Raw genomic sequence first — 19,551 nt, 5'->3', positions numbered from 1 at the left:
ATGGGCGGCACGGTGGTGTAGTGGTTAGCGCTGTCGCCTCACAGCAAGAAGGTCCGGGTTCGAGCCCCGTGGCCGGCGAGGGCCTTTCTGTGCAGAGTTTGCATGTTGTCCGCGTGGGTTTCCTCCGGGTGCTCCGGTTTCCCCCACAGTCCAAAGACATGCAGGTTAGGTTAACTGGTGACTCTAAATTGAGCGTAGGTGTGAATGTGAGTGTGAATGGTTGTCTGTGTCTATGTGTCAGCCCTGTGATGACCTGGCGACTTGTCCAGGGTGTACCCCGCCTTTCGCCCGTAGTCAGCTGGGATAGGCTCCAGCTTGCCTGCGACCCTGTAGAACAGGATAAAGCGGCTACAGATAATGAGATGAGAAATCTGTACCTTAGAGCGAACTGCCCCACTGATTTAAACTTTTATAGAATCCCTAAAGAGGCTAAGCATCGAAAAGCTCGGGTTAGACAGAATTCACCATCAAAATTTTACACCGACAGACAACACACGACTATGTTCTACACACTTCAGTGGTGGAGTAAAGTCTGATGATCCAAGTCACAAAGCCGACAACCCCTCTGTCTTTGTGTTTAGTCATAAAAAGTGTGAAAACCAAAAAACAAGGACAAGTCAAAGAACTGAAAAGGACGACTTTATTGAAGGATCAAATCCCAAAACAAAGCGCAAACTATGCAGCCCTTCCATTTTTAGTGTTTCTTTAGGGTGATCAAATGTAGTATTTGACCCTGTAGCTCTGACAGCTTCCTCTAGCAGCCCAAAGATTGTCGTAATCTGGTAGCATACCGTATGAGCTCAAATCAGAGTGAAGGAAATCAAAATCAACTTAAACTTCAAAAATAAATCTGACAGTTCTGCTGTGTTTACAGTCCTTACCTGACTGAGTGAATTCCTTGCTTGTGCACAAAGCGTTTTGTATTTTCTTACGGCTTTCTCGTCGTAACCAGCACCCAGCAAAAACCATTTCACTGTGGATTCTTCTGTGATCAGTGTCGATCTTTCTCAGCTCTTCTGCAGGTCAGTAATTGCTGGAACACTCATGTTGACAGACAAAGAAGGCCGCTGACTCACCGTCACCTGAAGTAGAGATGTTCAAAGCGTTTGATTCGATATTTACAAGCTCTTTTTTACCGATTGATTTTTCAAAGTCCACAGGAAAGGCTTTGCAGATTTCTTTAAGCTTTGGTTTAGTTAGTTTTGACACTTCTTTGAAGGTTTTAGGGAGATTTAAATTCAAAAGATTACTGTCAGTGTGCCATGCCATGTTGTTTTAATTTGTTTATATTTTGGTCACCCTACAAGGCGCAAAGCATTATGGGTAATGTGAAAGTAGTCAATAAAAAAAAAGTAACTAAAAAAAATCCCCACCATGACCCTTAGAGGGCGCCATACAAAATGGTAGCTAAAATCTCATTATCTGTAGCCGCTTTATCCTGTTCTACAGGGTCGCAGGCAAGCTGGAGCCTATCCCAGCTGACTACGGGCGAAAGGCGGGGTTCACCCTGGACAAGTCGCCAGGTCATCACAGGGCTGACACATAGACACAGACAACCATTCACACCTACGGTCAATTTAGAGTCACCAGTTAACCTAACCTGCATGTCTTTGGACTGTGGGGGAAACCGGAGCACCCGGAGGAAACCCACGCGGACACGGGGAGAACATGCAAACTCCACACAGAAAGGCCCTCGCCGGCCACGGGGCTTGAACCCGGACCTTCTTGCTGTGAGGCGACAGCGCTAACCACTACACCACCGTGCCGCCCTAGCTAAAATCTACAGATGCAAAACCAACAACAACATCTTAGCTAGACTGAATTTGATACATTTTTGTTTCAACTGTTTATAATATCCGAGAAAGACGATCTTTAAAAACTATAACGCTTTAAGTCTCTCTGTGTTACAGTGAATGAGAAAAACAGCACGAACCTGAACAAGATGAAGGAATGATGCGAGAAATTAGAAAAGCTAGACAGCAACTAAAGTCTCGCTTTAACCTGGATCAGAATAAGGCAAGTTTTAGAGGAAAGGACAGTAGAAGACATGAGCTCACATGAAATAAATAAAGGGGGGAGGGGGATGGGCTTTGATACAATGTCCATGTGTGTGTACTTAATCATGTGAAATGAGATGTTACAGGCTGTAATGTAACCACAATGTCTTGGCCAGTCTTTCTCTATTAACTCATGACGTGGTGTCGCCATCTTTGGAAACACCACCATCACTGGCTGTCATTTTATCTTCCAGCATCTCGACAGATAGAATACAATACTTCACCATGAAATCTGAGGACACTGTACAAAAACCAGGCTGGTAAACAACTCAGTGACGTCATACGCTTTGCTTTTCCTCATCTTCAGACAATACTGCTCTTGTTTATGTGCTCATGTACCTCACCCAATATCCCCCCCCCCTCAGCTTTTGACGTATATGCCTTGAGACGTGTGTTTTTTCTTTATTGAAATCCAATATTAAAGCACATCATCCACACTGGCCTGTGGTTTTCTGAAGAAGGAAAAAGCACAGCTAAGAGAAGAAACCCATTAAAAATTGGTTCCAGTCAAAGCTGCATCCATAACACACAACACACAGGAAAAACTACCCCCCCCACACATCCTTTCTCTCTTTCTTCCCCAACCCCCCTAAAAAAAAACAAGAAAAAAGCTATTTCTCTCTAAAGTTTATTTTTATGAACAGATATAAACATTAATATGAATATTATATCACTTTAGAATACAATTAAATCTGTTAATAGTTTGTTTAAAATAAAATAAAACTAATAATAAATTATAAAATTAATATCAAAATGCTTTCATTAATGTATTGGCTGAGTCGAAAAAATATCAAAGCCGTACTTTTGTGCAATATTAACGTTTTATTACATTATTTTACACAATCATTCAATAAAATCTCCCAATTATTAATTCAAAATGAAATAAAACTAATATAATTAAATTATGGTTAATTAATCAATGAAAACTAAATCATGTAAATATTTTTAAGAGACTATTATTGGGTCAATATTTTTAGTATATATTTGGTTTTTGTTATGAATTCTGTACATATTATTATAAGGATATTTACATGCAGTTATGCAGATTGCATCAATGTTTTAATGACTACACGGCCACACTTTTAAAAACAAACCGAACAATTATTAGAGTATGTTTCATATTTTTAAACAAACAAAACGCATAATTTGTCGGCTATAAAAAAAAAAAAAACTAAATGTTGAAATCTATTGAGTCAGCTGTGTAAAATTGATAAAATCAGATAAGTCATATTTATTTTATTAAAGATCTAATCTAATTTTTAATCTCAGATTGAGCATAAAGTCAAAATTATGTAGGAATTTTAATAAATTCAAATGACGCGCGTTTTTCTATACAAATGTAAACTACATTATACACAAAAGTAAAGACATTCCGTGGCCTATAATAAAGATTTCCTCCTGAATCCGTGTTTAACACTAAACACACTCAGGTGCTAAAGGACAGGAATGAACTCTCACTCACATGGCACCAGTTAATCCAATTTGCGGATTATTTTTTTATTTAAAGAAGTGAAAAGTGCTGCAGCTGTAACTACCACAAACTCAGTGCTCTTTCTGTCTGTTTTTCTTTTTCACCAGAAAGCAAGAGGATATTTTTCTTTTTTGTTTCAGTATAAACTTGAAAAATATAGCCTATATATATATTTTTTTGCGGCAATTAAAATGTCTGCATGGTTTAGCTTCTATATTTAATTGTAGGGGAAATATTACTCAATGAACGGAGTTAAAATGTTTTCCCTTTGGATTAAAAAAAGGATGACAAATAATTCAGGTTGTTGTTCAGTGTTCTCATCAGCGCAGCTTCTTTTATAAGTTCACTGCTGCTCGACTGTTCATGTTCAGCTCCTGCAATTAATTAAAAAAAAAAAAACGAAAATAGATGCTGTTATTCCCGTTAATCAAATTTTTTGCTTAACTGATGAGGTTTCATTTGTATATTCCTGTTTTATTCCTCCTCTCTAAATAATAGGCGTGTGCAAGTGTGCCAAGGAGGTGCGGCCATGGGGGGAAAAGCCCTGGGGGAAGAAAAAAAAAAGTTCCTCCCAAAGTAAAGTTGCTGTTAAATGGTGGTGTAGATGAGAAGGACGCACTCGCGTGTGGAATATCTGCAGTCGGCTATAATGCTCCATACAGAGCAAACAACATCAACAGATACAGCTTGAATCTGCAAAGCTTCACACCATGTACTGGAAAGATGAGCAGACCCTTTCCTGCCCTGGCGTGGATGAGTTCGAGTCGGGAACCGAGAACAGAGTAAGTGTTAAACAAACAGCTCTCACACACTGCTGGGTGTCTCTGGGTAAAGCTTTCCGACGCGCACAAAAGTCACTAGTGTTCAACTAATCCAACACTCCGAGGGAAGTTTGGCTCTTCTCATGTAGGAGCTTTTATTTTTATTGTTTTTATTGTGAGCTGCTAGATTTCTGACTTATCCTGTGAAGGTAACTTTGCTTTCCGACTCCAGTGGGTGGAAAAGCTAGAAACAGACTTCATACCCTTTTTTAAAGCTTTTTTTTTTTTTTGCTTTTAACATCAAGTGTCCGAGTGAGTGAGTGAGTCCTAACTCTCAGGTTTATATCTGGACCAAAAACAGAAGCAACAACCTGCTGAATCTTTCTTTAAATAATGATTCCTTCAGGACGCTTGCAGTGTGCTGAGGTTTGCTCCATGGGACACTACTTCTTCTGAAGGCACTTCAAAATCTTAAACTTTTGCTTTTTTTTCCCCATCAAGCAGTTTGTAAAATGCGTAATGGATAGTTTGATGTTTAGTGATTAAAAAAAAAAACTAATTAACGCCTGAGACGGTTCCTCCATCATTATCTTCAGCTGTGCTGCAGCCTGCGCACCATTTATCACGCAGTAGCGCTGAAAGTCCCAGAGCTGGAGTGAAGTTGAGTCAGTGCAGCTCTTCATGCAGGAGGATGCGCTTTCTGTGAGCTTTAGCTTTCATGATGGCAATAGAAAGTTATTTAGCGCGCGCTCATCCGAAAACGAGGAGAAAGATTGCTGACTGGCTGTTATTACCTCCAGAGCCCCGGGCTGTGTGTGTGTGGTGATTTTGGGAGGGGGGTTTGGCTTTTTTTTTTTTTGCACCGGGCTCGTTGTCATGGTTATTAACGGGGCGGCCGCAGAGGTTAAAAGGGCGGCTGTTCGGAGCGCGCAACTCTCCACCTGACGCGCGCGCGCACTTTCTCCTCCTGCTGCTCCTCATCATGCCACAGAACTGCAAAGCGCGCAACACACACACCTCACACACACACCTCACACACACACACCTCACACACTCCTGCAGCACACACTCCTCCTGGTAATTAAACTGTCAACTTTTTTTTTTTGCCTTTATGGAGAAATATTTTGAAGTCGGAAAAACCTGCGCGTGTTATTCATTGTGTGTGTGTGTGTGTGTGTGTGTGTGTGTTTTTTCAAGCCCAAAACAAACACATTGAGAGATTGGATTAACCAATGTTTATTTAAACATGTTTCTCAGAATAAAAACTGTGGTTTTTTTTTTCCTCCTTCTTATTTCCAGAGCTCAACTCAAGACCTGTTGGAAGAAGTGTCGTGTCCGTCGTCTTCTGTCTCGTCGCCCACCGTCTCTCCACCTCATACCATGACTGAGAAAGCCATGTGCACCAGCTGCGGCATGGAGATTGTGGACAAATACCTGCTCAAGGTGACACACTGGGGGGGAAATATATAAATATAAAATGAGTGATTCCACGCTTATGGGGACATGAACTTATTTTTAAAAATTCACCTAAAACCATTTTTTTTTTTTTTTTACCATCAGGTCACAAAACATGTAATCTTTAATGAATGATGTGTTAAAAGATAACTTTAATTTTCTGAGCTGTAATAAAAACATATTTATATGCCAAAGTCAGAACGTAACAGAAGTGTTGTGAACATATATATTCTCAATTTTAACAATGTAGAATTACTTTTTGAAACATAGGAAGGTGATGTTTTAGCAAATATAATTAATAAACATGTGTAGTAGAATAAACATACACATTCAGTAAGATTAACATGGTCTATAGCTAGATTGTAATTAATTTGTAACAGACGCGAGATGGACAATCGTAACAGAAGTAATGGAACAGACATCATTTTGGAACTCATAGGCTTGACTTTGGCATATAAATGTTTTTATTACATCTCAGAAAATTAAAGTTATCTTTTAACATATCATTCATTAAAGATTACATGTTTTGTGACCTGATGGTAAAAAAAAGAAATGGTTTTAGGTGAATTTTTAAAAATAAGTTCATGTCCCCACCCATAAGCGTGGAATCACTCATATATAAAAAGCAAGTAGTGTGCCGTGTTTGTTTTCCACATGAGGAAAAACAAACAAACATTTGATATCATGCAAGTGTAAAGTCTCTCTCTCGACAAAAATGTCTGAAGGAAATTTGCATTTCTCTATAGTAGCCCATCTTTCCCAATAAGTCATTTACTATTTACTTCTATTGACAAGTTTAAAAAAACTATAGGCTTTTATGAAATGACATTAATGAGGCTGAAAAAAAAGAAATGGTGAGAGCTAATGTGGTATGTGTGGGTTTTTATTTGTATTATTTTTAAAATAATTATAGGTCTATGTACATTTCCAGGTTATTATTGTCTACTTCCTCCACAGCGTTTACTGTGCTAATGATTAGCCTGGCTAATTAGATACTGTAGCATATATAGAAGTGTAAACTATTTTTTTTTCTTCCCAAACCTGCACTGTGGCTTCACTTTTTTAGCTCTGAGTTACTTTTATATTTTGTTTTGTGGAAACACAAGTATGTGTGTGGTGGTGGTGGTGTTTGCTGCTTGGAAATGAACCACCACCCTTTTTTAAAAATTAAATTAATAGTATTTTTTTGCTAACTCTCTGTTCGACTTGTTTTTGTGTTGAAAGGTGAACGACATGTGCTGGCACGTGCGCTGTCTCTCGTGCAGCGTGTGTCAGACGTCACTCGGCCGCCACATCAGCTGCTACATCAAAGAGAAAGAGATCTTCTGTAAACTCGACTACTTCAGGTACACTTCCGCTCACTTCCGGGTTAGTTACACTCACATCCGGGCCTTTTCCGCCTTCATTAAATCATGCAACTATTTTTTTTAATTTTTTTAATAATAAAAGCGTCCAGAAAAAGTGTGGTTATTGTCACGTGCGCGCTTTGGGTTGGTGTTGCTTCACAATGTGTTTGATTTTTTTTTTTAACCAAAATAAATGTATTGGTAAGACTCACAATATGCACTTTTTTAAAAATGTATTACGTCAGCACTTGGCTTCTATACAACACTGACTCGTGATCATGACTCCTTCATGATGGTTATAGTAAAATTGTCATTACTGTGATCCAGGAGCTGATTAGATCACTTTCACTTTTTTTCCCCCCTGTAATTTCTTTTGAATAATTATTTCATTAAAAATCCCATATTGACCTCCTGCTTCACCTGGAGCTTTAAATCCCAACATCTGATTCAGTAGAAATCTTTCTCGCATCTTTTTGGAGAAATTTTGTGACTTGTTTGTTCTACATTTCCACTGTGCTTGTCCTCTCGTAGTCTTTCTAAACCTACTTTAGTAAAAGTGTATATACAAGGCTTTTAAATCCATTCCACCAACATGAGGACTGTGCGGTATTTAATATTCTCGCATTTCAGTTGTAAACTTTCTCACTCAAATATTTAATGATGCATTTTGGGGCTCAAAGTTAAGATCATGTGTAATTTCTCCGTACAGTCAGCATTGCTTAAACTCATTTTGACCATGATCAAAAGTATTAAAGGGACTTTTTTTTTTTTTGCTGAAAGTGAAATTTTACATCTCTACATCATACCTCATGATGTTTTTAAACCTGATTTGTTTTAATGGCCATTTTATTACAAACACACCAGTTTTAGCTTTTAATTGATGGCTGGTATCTTTGGAGACTTGACTTTTTTTTTTTTTTAAATAAAAAAAAAAATCATGTTGATTTATGGGTAAATATAATAAAACAGCCAAATTATGAAACTGTAAAGTGTTTGCATTGCTCAGTAACTTCTAATGGGTCCTAGTTTTCCACCATTTAAGAATTTAATCTTGAATACTAAAAGTATTTATCCTTATTGCCTGGGTGCCATCAGTAAGTCTTGTTTCAGTAATCTTGTTTTTATTTGGAAGGATGAATATGATGTAGCTCTAATTAGCTTTTAAAGTAAAGCTATAATTGTAGTTCTTAAGAAGCAGTTCTGTACCTTGAGTTACTTTAGTGTTTTTCACTTTTCAACTACAAATGTGTGTTATCAGAGTACAGGAAAAGTGACTTTTTTTTTTTTTAATTTTTAAAACCTTTTTCTTCTAGGAAATACGGGACCCGATGCGCTCACTGCGGCAGGAACATCCACTCCAACGACTGGGTTCGTCGAGCCAAAGGGAACACCTACCACCTGGCCTGCTTCGCCTGCTTCTCCTGCAAACGCCAGCTGTCTACAGGAGAGGAGTTCGCTCTGGTGGATGAGCGAGTGCTCTGCCGTGTGCACTACGACCGCATGCTGGACAACCTGAAACGTGCCATGGAGAACGGTTAGATCTTCTCGTGCTCATTTATACATGCTGATTTACCAGCTCTGATTAAAGCATGACAGTGATACGAGGGGTCAACGATTTAAAAAGCTTTAATCAGTAGACCAACCTGAGCGCAAGATGGTCGAGCAAAGTCCTCCAATGACGGTACTGTGGTTTGGAGCATGTTGCATGGAAATGTTGGAGGATCTGAATAGATTATTTATGATGACCGTAAAAGGAAATGGAGAAATGGATTTCATTCACAGCTGTAAAGGTTACTGTTGAGAATCCAGGGGTTTTTGGGTTCACATTTCATCAATTTGGTTTTCATGACTTGGTTTCAAATATATATATATATATATTTTTTAAACTGATGTAGGAAAAATATAGCTCATACAAGTGATCACTAGACCTGAGACTGAATTCAAACAACAAACGTTTGTTTTGAACAGTCAGTCAAACTACAAATAATTGAATTTTGGTTTTATAAGCTCCCCCGCCCACTTTAAATAACCAAGACGGTCGTTCATGATGTTTTACTCATTGTTTTAACTTGGTGTAGTTTGAGTATTGTTACATCCCTTGGTTAATTAAAGTACAGCTTCAAATTCTTCACTCGAGTATAAACTCTTACATTTATTAAAAGTGCAAGAAAGAGTTAAAAGAAATCTGATTTTGGTGCTTGATGGCAAATTCTTGCCCAAGCTGTTGGGTCTGATTTGTGTCTCTAGGTTTTTATTACATCCCCCCCCCCCCCCCCCCCCCCAAAAAAAAAAAACATAGCCATGAAGGCTAATATTTATATGGAGTCTAAATTTTACACACACCACTCCTGATCTATTAAATATTATCTAAATATTTTCAGTGACAGCAGAATTTACTTTAATCAGCCGAACCTCTTCACTGTAAAACATTTCAAATTGGTTTAACTTGGAAATGCAAGTTAACTCAATTTGACGATTATCTTTGTTTCAACTCAGAAAAAGTCTCAATTAGTCATGACAACAAAGTCTAACCTTTTGAAAACTTGCACAGATTAGTTCAAATTAAAACACTTTTCAGAGCTCATTGAGTTAAAGAGGAAAAAGTGGCCATGACTAAACAAGGCTGAAATGTTTGTGTTCCTGTTTGAATAAATCTTAAGACTAAATTGGTGATTGTTAGATGAAACTTGTTATAAATGGAAAGACGTGTTACAACTTTTCAGTTTGCGAAATGTATATTAGTATATTTTACTAACGGGGTCCCCCCCTTAATTATTTATTTATTATTTATCTTATTTATTTGTTTTAATTTGTATTAGAACTATTAAGTTTCATGTAACGTGACTCTGAACACCGGGTTGGGGAAAATTTCATTCTCTTCACATCTGCTAGAGTTTTAAGACTCCTGATTGAACAGCTTCAGAGTCTTAGATGATGCTTTTAAAAAGTGGCCTTATGGCTTTCCTTATAAATGTAATGATTTGGAGAAATTAGTGATTTTTTTCTTTTTAATGTAGAACAAAATTCACAAGAAGTCCAGTAACAAAGTACTAAAAAATGATCAGAATTCTTGAATGCTAGTCATCGTCATGTTCTGTTCCCGTCAGCAGATGTTAAAACATGAACTGTGATGTTCAGGAGACTGAGAAATGTTGATTTGTGTCATTTATAATTTCCCCCCAAAATATTGTTTTACTCGAGAGTTTCCCAGATTCTGAAATTCTGTAGACCTGCTTTTCACAGACCCTGTTATCTGGTGTGCTAATAACCATAAACTTCTTCACCTAACTTATTAAGCTACTATTTATATTGAGTATAATTTAAAAAAAAAAAACTACACTTGTCTGTTACAGAATCACCTTATAACTTTCCAAAAAATGTTCATAGAGACTTTCTGTAAAATGTAATTGACTTCTTTTGAAATTGTAATTATTTTTAATTATCTTTTGGCACAGGGTTTCAAAAGCTGTGCTTCACAAATATAAATTAATGGCAACTAATATAACAAATATGAACTTGTAGTGATTTGTATTGACAATGGAGACTTTAAGAAATAGTGTGATTATAATAACTTGAGGTTTGAGTACGTTGGACATTTGGAGTTTATCCCGAACACTTTAAAAAAAAAAAAAAAAAAAAGATTATATACATAACCAACAGTTTGAGCAAAATGATTAAAAGCTTGGTTTTTAACTACAGAATCCAGACTGTTGAATAATTTAGCAGCAGAATATTTGAAGGGTCTATAATGTTGAAAATAAAAAAAATTGTATTTGGTTGAACAGCAAGTGTGTTTAGTTTCTAAGTCATTTCACACACGGTTCATATTTCCATCCAGGAAAAGGAATGAATGTAGAAGGTGCTGTACCTTCAGAACAGGAAGTAAACCAGCCCAAGCCGGCGAAGAGAGCACGCACGAGCTTCACGGCTGACCAGCTGCAGGTTGGTGCTCACGGTCTCCTTCGTTCTCATCTAGGGTTACATTACTGAAATCATAATGAGATCTGAATATTGTTATAAATACGGTATTCAGGATGCAAGGTGTTTTTGGTTATCGGTACTTTAACACTAAATTACTCTGTAGACAGCTCTTTAACCTGTCACTCTTCCTTGTTAGTGTTTTGTGGGTGTTGTACTCCTTCGACCTGCAAATTACTGAAGGATTTTTTTTTTTTTTGGTCTCCTTACAACTTGGCTTCCTGACTTGTTTTGCTTTTTTTTAGTTATTTCAGGGAGCCAGCAACACTGTCTGCTATTAATGTACTTTTATTGAGTTTTGTATTTTATATCGTTACTTCCTTAATCCTCTTCATCCCTACTGGGACATAAGGCCACAACGTATGCTCTCCACCCTGCCCGGTCCTGTGCTGCTGCCTGCGCTTGTCCCCATGTCATGTTCAGCTCGGCCAACACTGTCTTCCTCCAGGTGATTTTGGGCCTGCCTCGGCTTCTCTTCCCTGGCGGTGTCCATCTCAGGGCTGTTTTAGCAACCCGTCCCTGGGGCATTCTGACCACGTGACCCAGCTATCTCAAACGTCTGGTCTTGATGTCTATGGAGATGTTAGAGGAGTTGGTCTTGATGCACAGTTCATTGTTAGAAAATTTGTTCAGCCAAAAGATGTTGCACAGTCGGTGCAGGCATCCATTGTGGAAGACCTCCACTGCTCTGATGTCCTTCTTTGTGATGCGCCAGCATTCTGCGCCATACAGGAGGATGGACTTCACACTGCTGTTATATAGTCGAAGTTTGGTCTGTAGGCTGAGCTGCTTTGATTTCCATATGATTTTAATATTTATATTGTAGGGATGCAAAAAAAGGGCAAGCATTAAAACCATTTTTAAACGAATCAGTGTTAGGAAAACTAAATGTTGCAGAATAATAATTATAATAAGGTAGAAAGATCCTGAATGAGGGGTAACAATTTGTGCCAGTGCAACTAGGGCAAATTATTATTAGTCACAGTAATTTTCACTAGCTGTTACAAACCGGGACGTCTAGTCACCGTACCCTATAGATCAGGAACGGTAAGAGATGTTCACTGATGCTTAGTGAGGGGAAAAGTTGTACCTTGCTGCCCTGAACAAAAAAAAAAACACTGAAAAAAATCATGAAAATTTAGTTATAAGTGACTTGAAAAACGGGATTATTTTTTTCCCCATGGATTCTGGATCAGTGATCCAGATCAGCACGACAAGTCATAGTGACTTGATTCAACCTGGAGGTCTTCATGTGAAATTTGGTGATTGGTTGAAAACTGAGGGAGAAATAGTGTCCTAAAAAAGTTATAATAATAAAGTAGAAAGATCCTGAGTGAGGGTAACAACTTGTTCTAGTGCAAATTTAATAATAATAGTAATAATAAAACTTATTTAGTGCCTTTCATAGATCCAAGGCTTCTTTAGAGGTGGGTGATTGCTAAACTAAACAGGAGGAGGAGTGTTCATGGAAAAGAAAAGTCTTTAAATCAGATTTGAAGGTTGAAAAAGGAGAGCAGTCATGGAGAGATCGAGCGAGAAAATTCCAGAGCTTGGGGTCCGTGGCACTGGACAGTCTGGTGTATGGGACAGGAAGTTACAGGAAGAGGATCTGAGTGTGTAAGGGGTCAGGAGTTCCCTGAGGTAGAGAGGAGCCAGGTTATGTAGAGCTTTAAAGGTGGGAAGCAGTATTTTTTACTTCTCGGTGTATCTGAGAGAGGATAGGGTGATGTGGGCTGTGTGTATTGTAGTGAATTTTTTGGCTTAATAGTTAAAGGTGTGTGTGTGTGTGTGTTTAGGTAATGCAGGCTCAGTTTGCTCAGGACAACAACCCAGATGCGCAGACCCTGCAGAAGCTGGCTGAAAGGACCGGACTCAGCCGTAGAGTTATTCAGGTGAAATGGAGTTTAGAAATCATTTATTTACTAAAACACCCGGATTTATTCTTTTATCTTGGGACCAAGATGTCTTGTTAATTTGTAATGGAGTCATTTAAAGTCTTCATGTTGGAATCAGTGCAGGTAATTTCTTTAAACGTTTACACGTCTCTTGCTGTACTTTCCTGATTGAGTGTATATCAGCCTATAAGTTTCAACTTTAATTAAAATCTGGGCATTTGGGAATGAAGACCTCTGAGTAATATCCTAAATAATTTTGTACTCCTTTAAAGAATGAGATTAAATTACAGTAATACTGTTATCTAATATTTGAAAAATTGGCTTTATCATAAATTGAAGGATTATGATTTCATGAAATATTAAGAGAAATATCCATCTAGCTTGCTTTGATATGATTTTGCTTTCCTATAAAGTGTTAAAAAGCTAGGAATGTTGTTGGATATTTAAAGAATTGCACAAGATGCCACTGGGCTTTTTCATGTGCTAATGTAGATAAATAACGTCTAAAGATTTGGAGGTTGTATGCTTTTTGGTGATTGCTCGTGATCTGAATCTCGTGCTCGTGTGGATTCTCATGTTCTGTACGGTACACTTGAGACACATGGTTTTGATTTCTGTGCTGCCTGTTTATGGTTCCTCAGGTTTGGTTTCAGAACTGCCGAGCTCGTCATAAGAAGCATGTGAGTCCGAACCACTCGTCCACGGCACCGGTGTCGTCCCTGCAGCCGGGCAGACTGTCCCCGCCTCTGATGGAGGAGCTGCAGTACACGGCGTTCACTCCGGTCGACACACCCATGCTCACGACTCTGCACTCGTACATGGATGGTCAGTTCAACCCTGGTGTGTGTCTCGCTTCTGTAACGTTCCCTCAAATCACATGGTGGAGAAAACTGTAAATACACTGATCACTTTCTCAGTAATTGAGTCACCATCTTGGATTAGTAGATACTGGGTTTGTATTGATGTGTGGTTTATATATTTAAAAAAAAACTCCAGCTTTCATCCTTTAATTCCTGACTAATCAGTGCTTCCTCTATTGACCTTTCAGCTTCCAAACATGCAGAGTAAGTGTTTTTTTTTAATTCTGTTTTGTCTTTAAAGTCTCCGTATGCTCAACTTCAAATAGCCATGCTCAATTACACTTAAAGTTTTACTCACTTTTGATTGAATATTGTAATCCAGACCACTAGATCTATCTAGCTATCCATCAAATGGCCATTTTGTGCTTTAAAGCTGTTCTGGTTTCATTACTGTGTTTGAAGGAAACTGAACTATGTGGAATGATCACGTCTGCTCAGTGAAAAAATATGGATTTAACTGCATTTAATCTAAACCTTAAAGCCGCCTTTAAGTATTTAATTGTGTATTAGTTACCTTTTAAGACCAGCCCTTAAATTTAGTTGTAAACTTAAGTTACCTTTACTGAACTTTTTAAAATTCATTAAATATTCTAGTAACTTTAAGACCTTTTATTGATCATCTTAAAATTAGTGGTTTTTTTTAAATTAGTATATTTTTAAAAGTTTAAATTTAGTAACTTTTGACACCTTAAACATTCTTTTTAACAGCATTTCATTCTCTTTATCGAAGTAGTCATGGAAAGTCACTTGGATATAGTATAAGAATTCTTAGTTCTAAGTAAATACACTGATTTAGCACTTTGTGAACTTTTAGGATACTTTTAAGAACATCTTGCAGCTGTTAATTCATCTAGTAATAGTTTAAGCAGTATGTTGTTTTTGGCTCTTATTTCATATTACCGACTCTGGGCTGTTTCTTATATTGCAGTGACGTGCTAAAGTTTCCAAAACTGTCTAAATAATGGAAATGAATAGTAGTAATGGGAAGCCATGGCCTAATGGTTGGAGAAACAGCTTTGGGACCAAAAGGTTGCTGGTTCGATTCCCCAGACTAGCAGGATTGACTTAAGTGCCCTTGAGCAAGGCATCTAACCCCCAACCGCTCTGGCAAGAGTGGTGGCGTACCTTGTGTCTGATTAGCCAAAGAAAAACTGATGATGTGATCATCAGTTCGGGCATTGAACCCGACCAACTGAACTGAATAGTAGTAATTAAATTCCCTGTCGATAATTATCATAGCCATCATTATGAAGCTGCTCTGTTAATCTGTTGGAGGGCTCAGTAAATTACACCCACAGATTTCAAAATGGAGTCCGTGATGCATCACTTTGTAAAAATTTGTAAGTGATGGAAATCGCATCACAATTGTTATTGAATTCGTAAATGTATCGAGTTTGTCTAGTTACAATCTTAAAAACCCTTTTTCCAAGACGGCTGTGGACGCGTACCCTGTGTCTGAAATCACTCACTATAGTGGGGTCGCTATTTTGTAGTGCTGTCTGAATGTATAGTGAGAATTGTTACACCCTATATAGTGCACTTGATGTCCCACAATGCATCATGAAAAGTATACAAGTGAGTGATTTAACCAAGAAATATATCCCATCATGCATTGCAGTCGGGCTGAAAGAAATCAAATCAAAAGGCTCAAATTTGATGCAGCAGCAAAGAGTGTTCAGCCTTGATTTAAAAGAACTGGAAGATGCAGCAGACACACAGTACTTTGTATTGATTACTGAGCGTATTTCCTACATTATAATATGGATTTATTACATGCATGTATGTATTTATTATTTTGAAAACCCACCGGCCGACTGATCTGGCACATTTTAATTGTGCGACAGTAATGACGTAAATAATGGTGCAGCGGAGTAGTGTCCGAAAGTGTTTTTTCATTTTATGAACGAGTCCACTATATAGTAATTCCCTATATAGGGAGTAGTGAACAAGTGAATGGTTTCAGACGGTTAGTTTTGCTACGATGCTGTAGGACTACAGTCACATGATCTCTTTAGGACTGCAGTTGGTTGTCATGAACAGTTTTGCGCTCAAGTTTCCATCAATGAACAGTTAATAACTTCAACAAAACAGACTTCATGTTAAACTATAATGAATTTCCTGGTTACACAGTTATACTTTGACTCTACAGGACACGGTTATAGAAGAGTTATTTATGATCGCTATCTGTTAACACCCAGATGAGGATGGGTTCCCTTTAGAGTCGGTTTCCTCTTGAGGTTTCTTCCTCATGTCGTCTGAGGGAATTTTTCCTCAACACCATCCTCAGGCTTGATCATCAGGGAAAAATGTATTAGGGATAAAATTAGCTCATGTTTAAAGTCTTTATTTTTCTGTAAAGCTGCTTTGTGATGTCTGTCTAAAGCGCTATACAAATAAACTTGAGTTCTGAGTCAAACTGACTGAATGAAATGGGTTTAATCCAAACCTCACTCAAGCTTTTTGTGAATCGAAAAATTCAAGCGTTAAAAAGCTATTTTGCTTCAAAAATATTGCCGTACAACTTTTTATTTAAATAATGTGCTTAATATTTGAATAGTTCATGTGTTAAATAAAATACTGAGGATGGTGAAATCCCCCCCCAGCTAGGGACCATCCAAGTTTTTAAAAATTGTCTCGTCCTGTGACACTGAATTTAATAATTCAGCTTGCAAAATGTTATTAGCAGTAGTATTTTTAACTCCTTTCCATAGGCAACTTTTATTGTATTTGAAGTATTATTGTACACCCTTCCATATTCTCTCCACATTCACTGGATATGAGCAATTACGTGCTCTGATTGGCTACTCTACTACGAGGATATCGGCTCATCTACTGTGAGTAGAGGAAAAACAAAATGGCGGAGTGTGTTACTGAACCAACCAAGGATGAAATAAAAACTCTACTCGAAAACAAAGCCCCAAAAATACAAAAAAGCAACAAAATATGGAATGAGTATTTGATGGTAAGAGCGTTTTTTTTTTTTTTTTTTAAAAAAGATTTTAGGTTTTTCACAAATTGTTCCTGTCATTTTGCTGGTTTGTTTACATTCTAAGCAGATATTTTGTTGGATGTTTTGTATAAAGTTATTTACCGAACTTGCAAAAATCGCTCGGTTTCTCAGTGAATGTGGATAGAATAAGTTATTCCACTCAATCTTGTCATACATGGCTTATAGCCAACTCGGTGCTATGCGCCTTGCTAGCTATATCAGCTCATGTACGACTTGATTTTGTGGAATAACTGCTAATTATCCATATTTGATTGTAGACGCATGTGAGTTTTTGATTGACGTCACTCCCACATTCTTGGCTCACGCTAACGCATTTTAACATTTGTGCTTGATGGTTCCCCCCCCCCTTCTCCCCAGTTCAGTCTCCGACGTCGTTGGTGTTCCAGCCTCTCCTGCCCCACTCAATGACGCAGCTGCCCATCAGCCATGCCTGAGACAAACCCCACCCACTTTACCCTCTCAACCAATCAGGTCAGAGTCTAGAGGAAAGCGTGAGGAACTTTTCATTGCTCTGTTCACTGTCTTGCACCGTGACCCTGTAACTGTTCTATCTGTTCATGAGCGTTTACTGAAGGATGGTCCAAAAAAAACACAAGCTTTCGATGTTATTGTGAACGGCTGAAGTTTTTTTGTTTAATATAAATATATAACAGTTGAAATACATCTCATTTAATTTATTTTATGTGACTGAGCACTTTGTTTTTGAAATAAATTTATGATGGAAGTTTTAGTTTCTGGTTTTTGTTGATTTGTACAGCTGCTTTTTTTTTTTTGTGGATGGAGCATGATTGATTGAAGCTGAACAAAATGCCAATAAAATGTTCAATGCTTAAGGAACTTGTCTGAATAACTGGAGTCATGTTACAGACCCAAGCTAATTAGTGGATGCTAATGATGCTTATTAAGCTAAACGAGAGAAAAGTATACAAATACTATGGCAACATGGTGACTCAGAGGGTGATATCATTGTCATGGCTCCATCGATGTTCCTTTACCAGTGCAGATAAGATCGATGTATTAAAAAGATGAATAGTACCCTGTGGAGCTAGAGTAACCCCTAGGGACTTGAATCCCATGCTGTATTACCTGCTGTCTCATGCCTGTAGAGAGCGAGCTGAAAAACACCGCATGCTAATGTTTACACTCTGGTACGGAAACGGCCGAAGTTTATCCTCATTATAATGAGCGAGGTCGCAACAAACATGGCGGAACCGGTGGCCTCCGACTCAGGAGCAAGCGCTCAAGAGCCTTCAAGCTCACAGGTATGTTTTAGATTTGAAATATTTCAATTCTAGCCTGAATAAAAGTCAATGTTTCTCAAAGTGCAAACTCTTCACTCACCTGTCCAGCAGCATCTTGGCAAAGTTTGCATCAAATGCTGCGTTTGTGTTTTGCCTTTTCGGCCCTCCATCGGGAAAGCTGACAAATATTTACTCGGCATGTCTCGTCCCCCTCTTTTCTGGCGTGTTTTGCCTCTGATGTCAGATACATCCTTTTAATTTTTTTTTGGTCGATTTTAGGAATCTTTGTTCAATCTGCAGTGTTTTGCTGTGACCTCTGACCTGTGCATGACCTCACAATTTTTCCAAACTGGCTGCTGAGCGAGCGGTTTGTAAATGGACTAACACGTGGTAAAGATGTCCTGCGTGCATTAGGAAATAAAATGTATTGAAACAAGATACAGCTATGGGGATGGGTATCGGCTCCAATAATTCAGACAGGATCGTGGATTAAATGATTCCTGAATCAGCGTATCAACCTGTCACCAAGGCCCAATCCCAATTCTAATTTCTACCCCTCCGCCTTCCCCTTGGCCCTTCCCCTTGAAACTGAGCTACAAGGGATAGGGCTTGAAATTCAACCCTTGCGTATTGGGATAGCCCTTCAACGATTGCATACGTCATCGCGTACCTCCGTCAGCGTTTACGTTAGCAAAACGTGACGCGTCATTGGCTGCGACCAGCCGCTACAGTCAGAGCCAAAGGCAGAAATCTCTGCTGGCAGGGTGTGATTTGTTAACTAACAACAATGAATGGGATATCTTTGGCGCTTCGTGCACCACATCCGACAGAATGAGGTGTCAGAACACTCATGTAAACAATAAAAGCGAGAATAACAGAACAAAACGTACGCAGTAAAGCAACCGAAAACAATACTCACTCCCAAAGCTTTTTAGCAGCAGCTTGGATTTCAGAAATCGCTGCTCATTCTCAGCTCGAAAGCGAATCAAGCGGCGTGTTTCCTCTGGTTAACAACTTAAAACACGTAAATAATGGAGAAAATACATTTATGACAATCTTTCGCCGCGGGAACCGCCATCTTTCTGAAATCCGCATGAAATCTCGCTGAAATCCGCATGGCATTGTGGGAAATCACTCAAACCCCTTCGTTCAGAGTCAGCTCCAGGAAAATCTCCGTTTGGAGGGGTACAGAAGCCCTACCCCTTCCCCTACCCCTCCGCGTTAACTGGGATTGGGATACCCCTACCCCTTCACGTGAACGCGCAAAATGGAGGGGAAGGGCCAAGGGGTTGGTCCAAGGGGTGAAATGGGATTCGGCCCAAGTCCTGTACAGTGATGTCATGACGTAAGGGTGTGGCTTATTCAATTACCAAACTGACACCAAATTATGTTCATGTAAATGTCTGAATTCTGAAAACCTGAAGTACGTTTGAGGAGCCACTCAAATAGCTTGATATTGTAAAAGCTGCACAACTCT

General features: G+C 38.5%; 1 protein-coding gene across 3 annotated transcripts; it reads left to right on the top strand.

Moving 5' to 3' along the window:
• Positions 1-4,096: 4,096 nt before the first annotated feature.
• On the top strand, positions 4,097-17,611 carry lhx8a (LIM homeobox 8a). 3 transcript variants are annotated; one of them, XM_060906478.1, is made up of 8 exons: positions 4,097-4,310; positions 5,589-5,732; positions 6,969-7,090; positions 8,404-8,624; positions 10,929-11,032; positions 12,865-12,960; positions 13,605-13,803; positions 17,196-17,611. In XM_060906478.1, exons 1-8 carry the CDS (start codon positions 4,239-4,241, stop codon positions 17,453-17,455), a joined length of 1,218 nt encoding a protein of 405 aa, XP_060762461.1. In that variant the 5' UTR covers positions 4,097-4,238; the 3' UTR covers positions 17,456-17,611. The 3 variants fall into 3 exon arrangements, with proteins under 3 accessions (XP_060762461.1, XP_060762463.1, XP_060762462.1); XM_060906480.1 differs by having other exon boundaries at positions 13,605-13,788; positions 17,191-17,356; XM_060906479.1 differs by having other exon boundaries at positions 17,191-17,356.
• Positions 17,612-19,551: the final 1,940 nt, after the last annotated feature.

This window comes from Neoarius graeffei, chromosome 23, assembly GCF_027579695.1.
Source record: "Neoarius graeffei isolate fNeoGra1 chromosome 23, fNeoGra1.pri, whole genome shotgun sequence".
NCBI classification, from domain to species: Eukaryota; Metazoa; Chordata; class Actinopteri; order Siluriformes; family Ariidae; genus Neoarius; species Neoarius graeffei.
The sequence above is the reverse complement of the archived record's forward strand: the minus strand, read 5'-3'. Positions and strand labels throughout refer to the sequence as shown.

Coding starts and splice junctions, on each gene's coding strand:
- lhx8a (XM_060906478.1), top strand. CDS start 4,239: ATGTACTGGAAAGATGAGCAGACCCTTTCCTGCCCTGGCGTGGATGAG. Junction 4,311..5,588: donor AGTCGGGAACCGAGAACAGA/GTAAGTGTTAAA, acceptor TCTTATTTCCAG/AGCTCAACTCAAGACCTGTT. Junction 5,733..6,968: donor TGGACAAATACCTGCTCAAG/GTGACACACTGG, acceptor TTGTGTTGAAAG/GTGAACGACATGTGCTGGCA.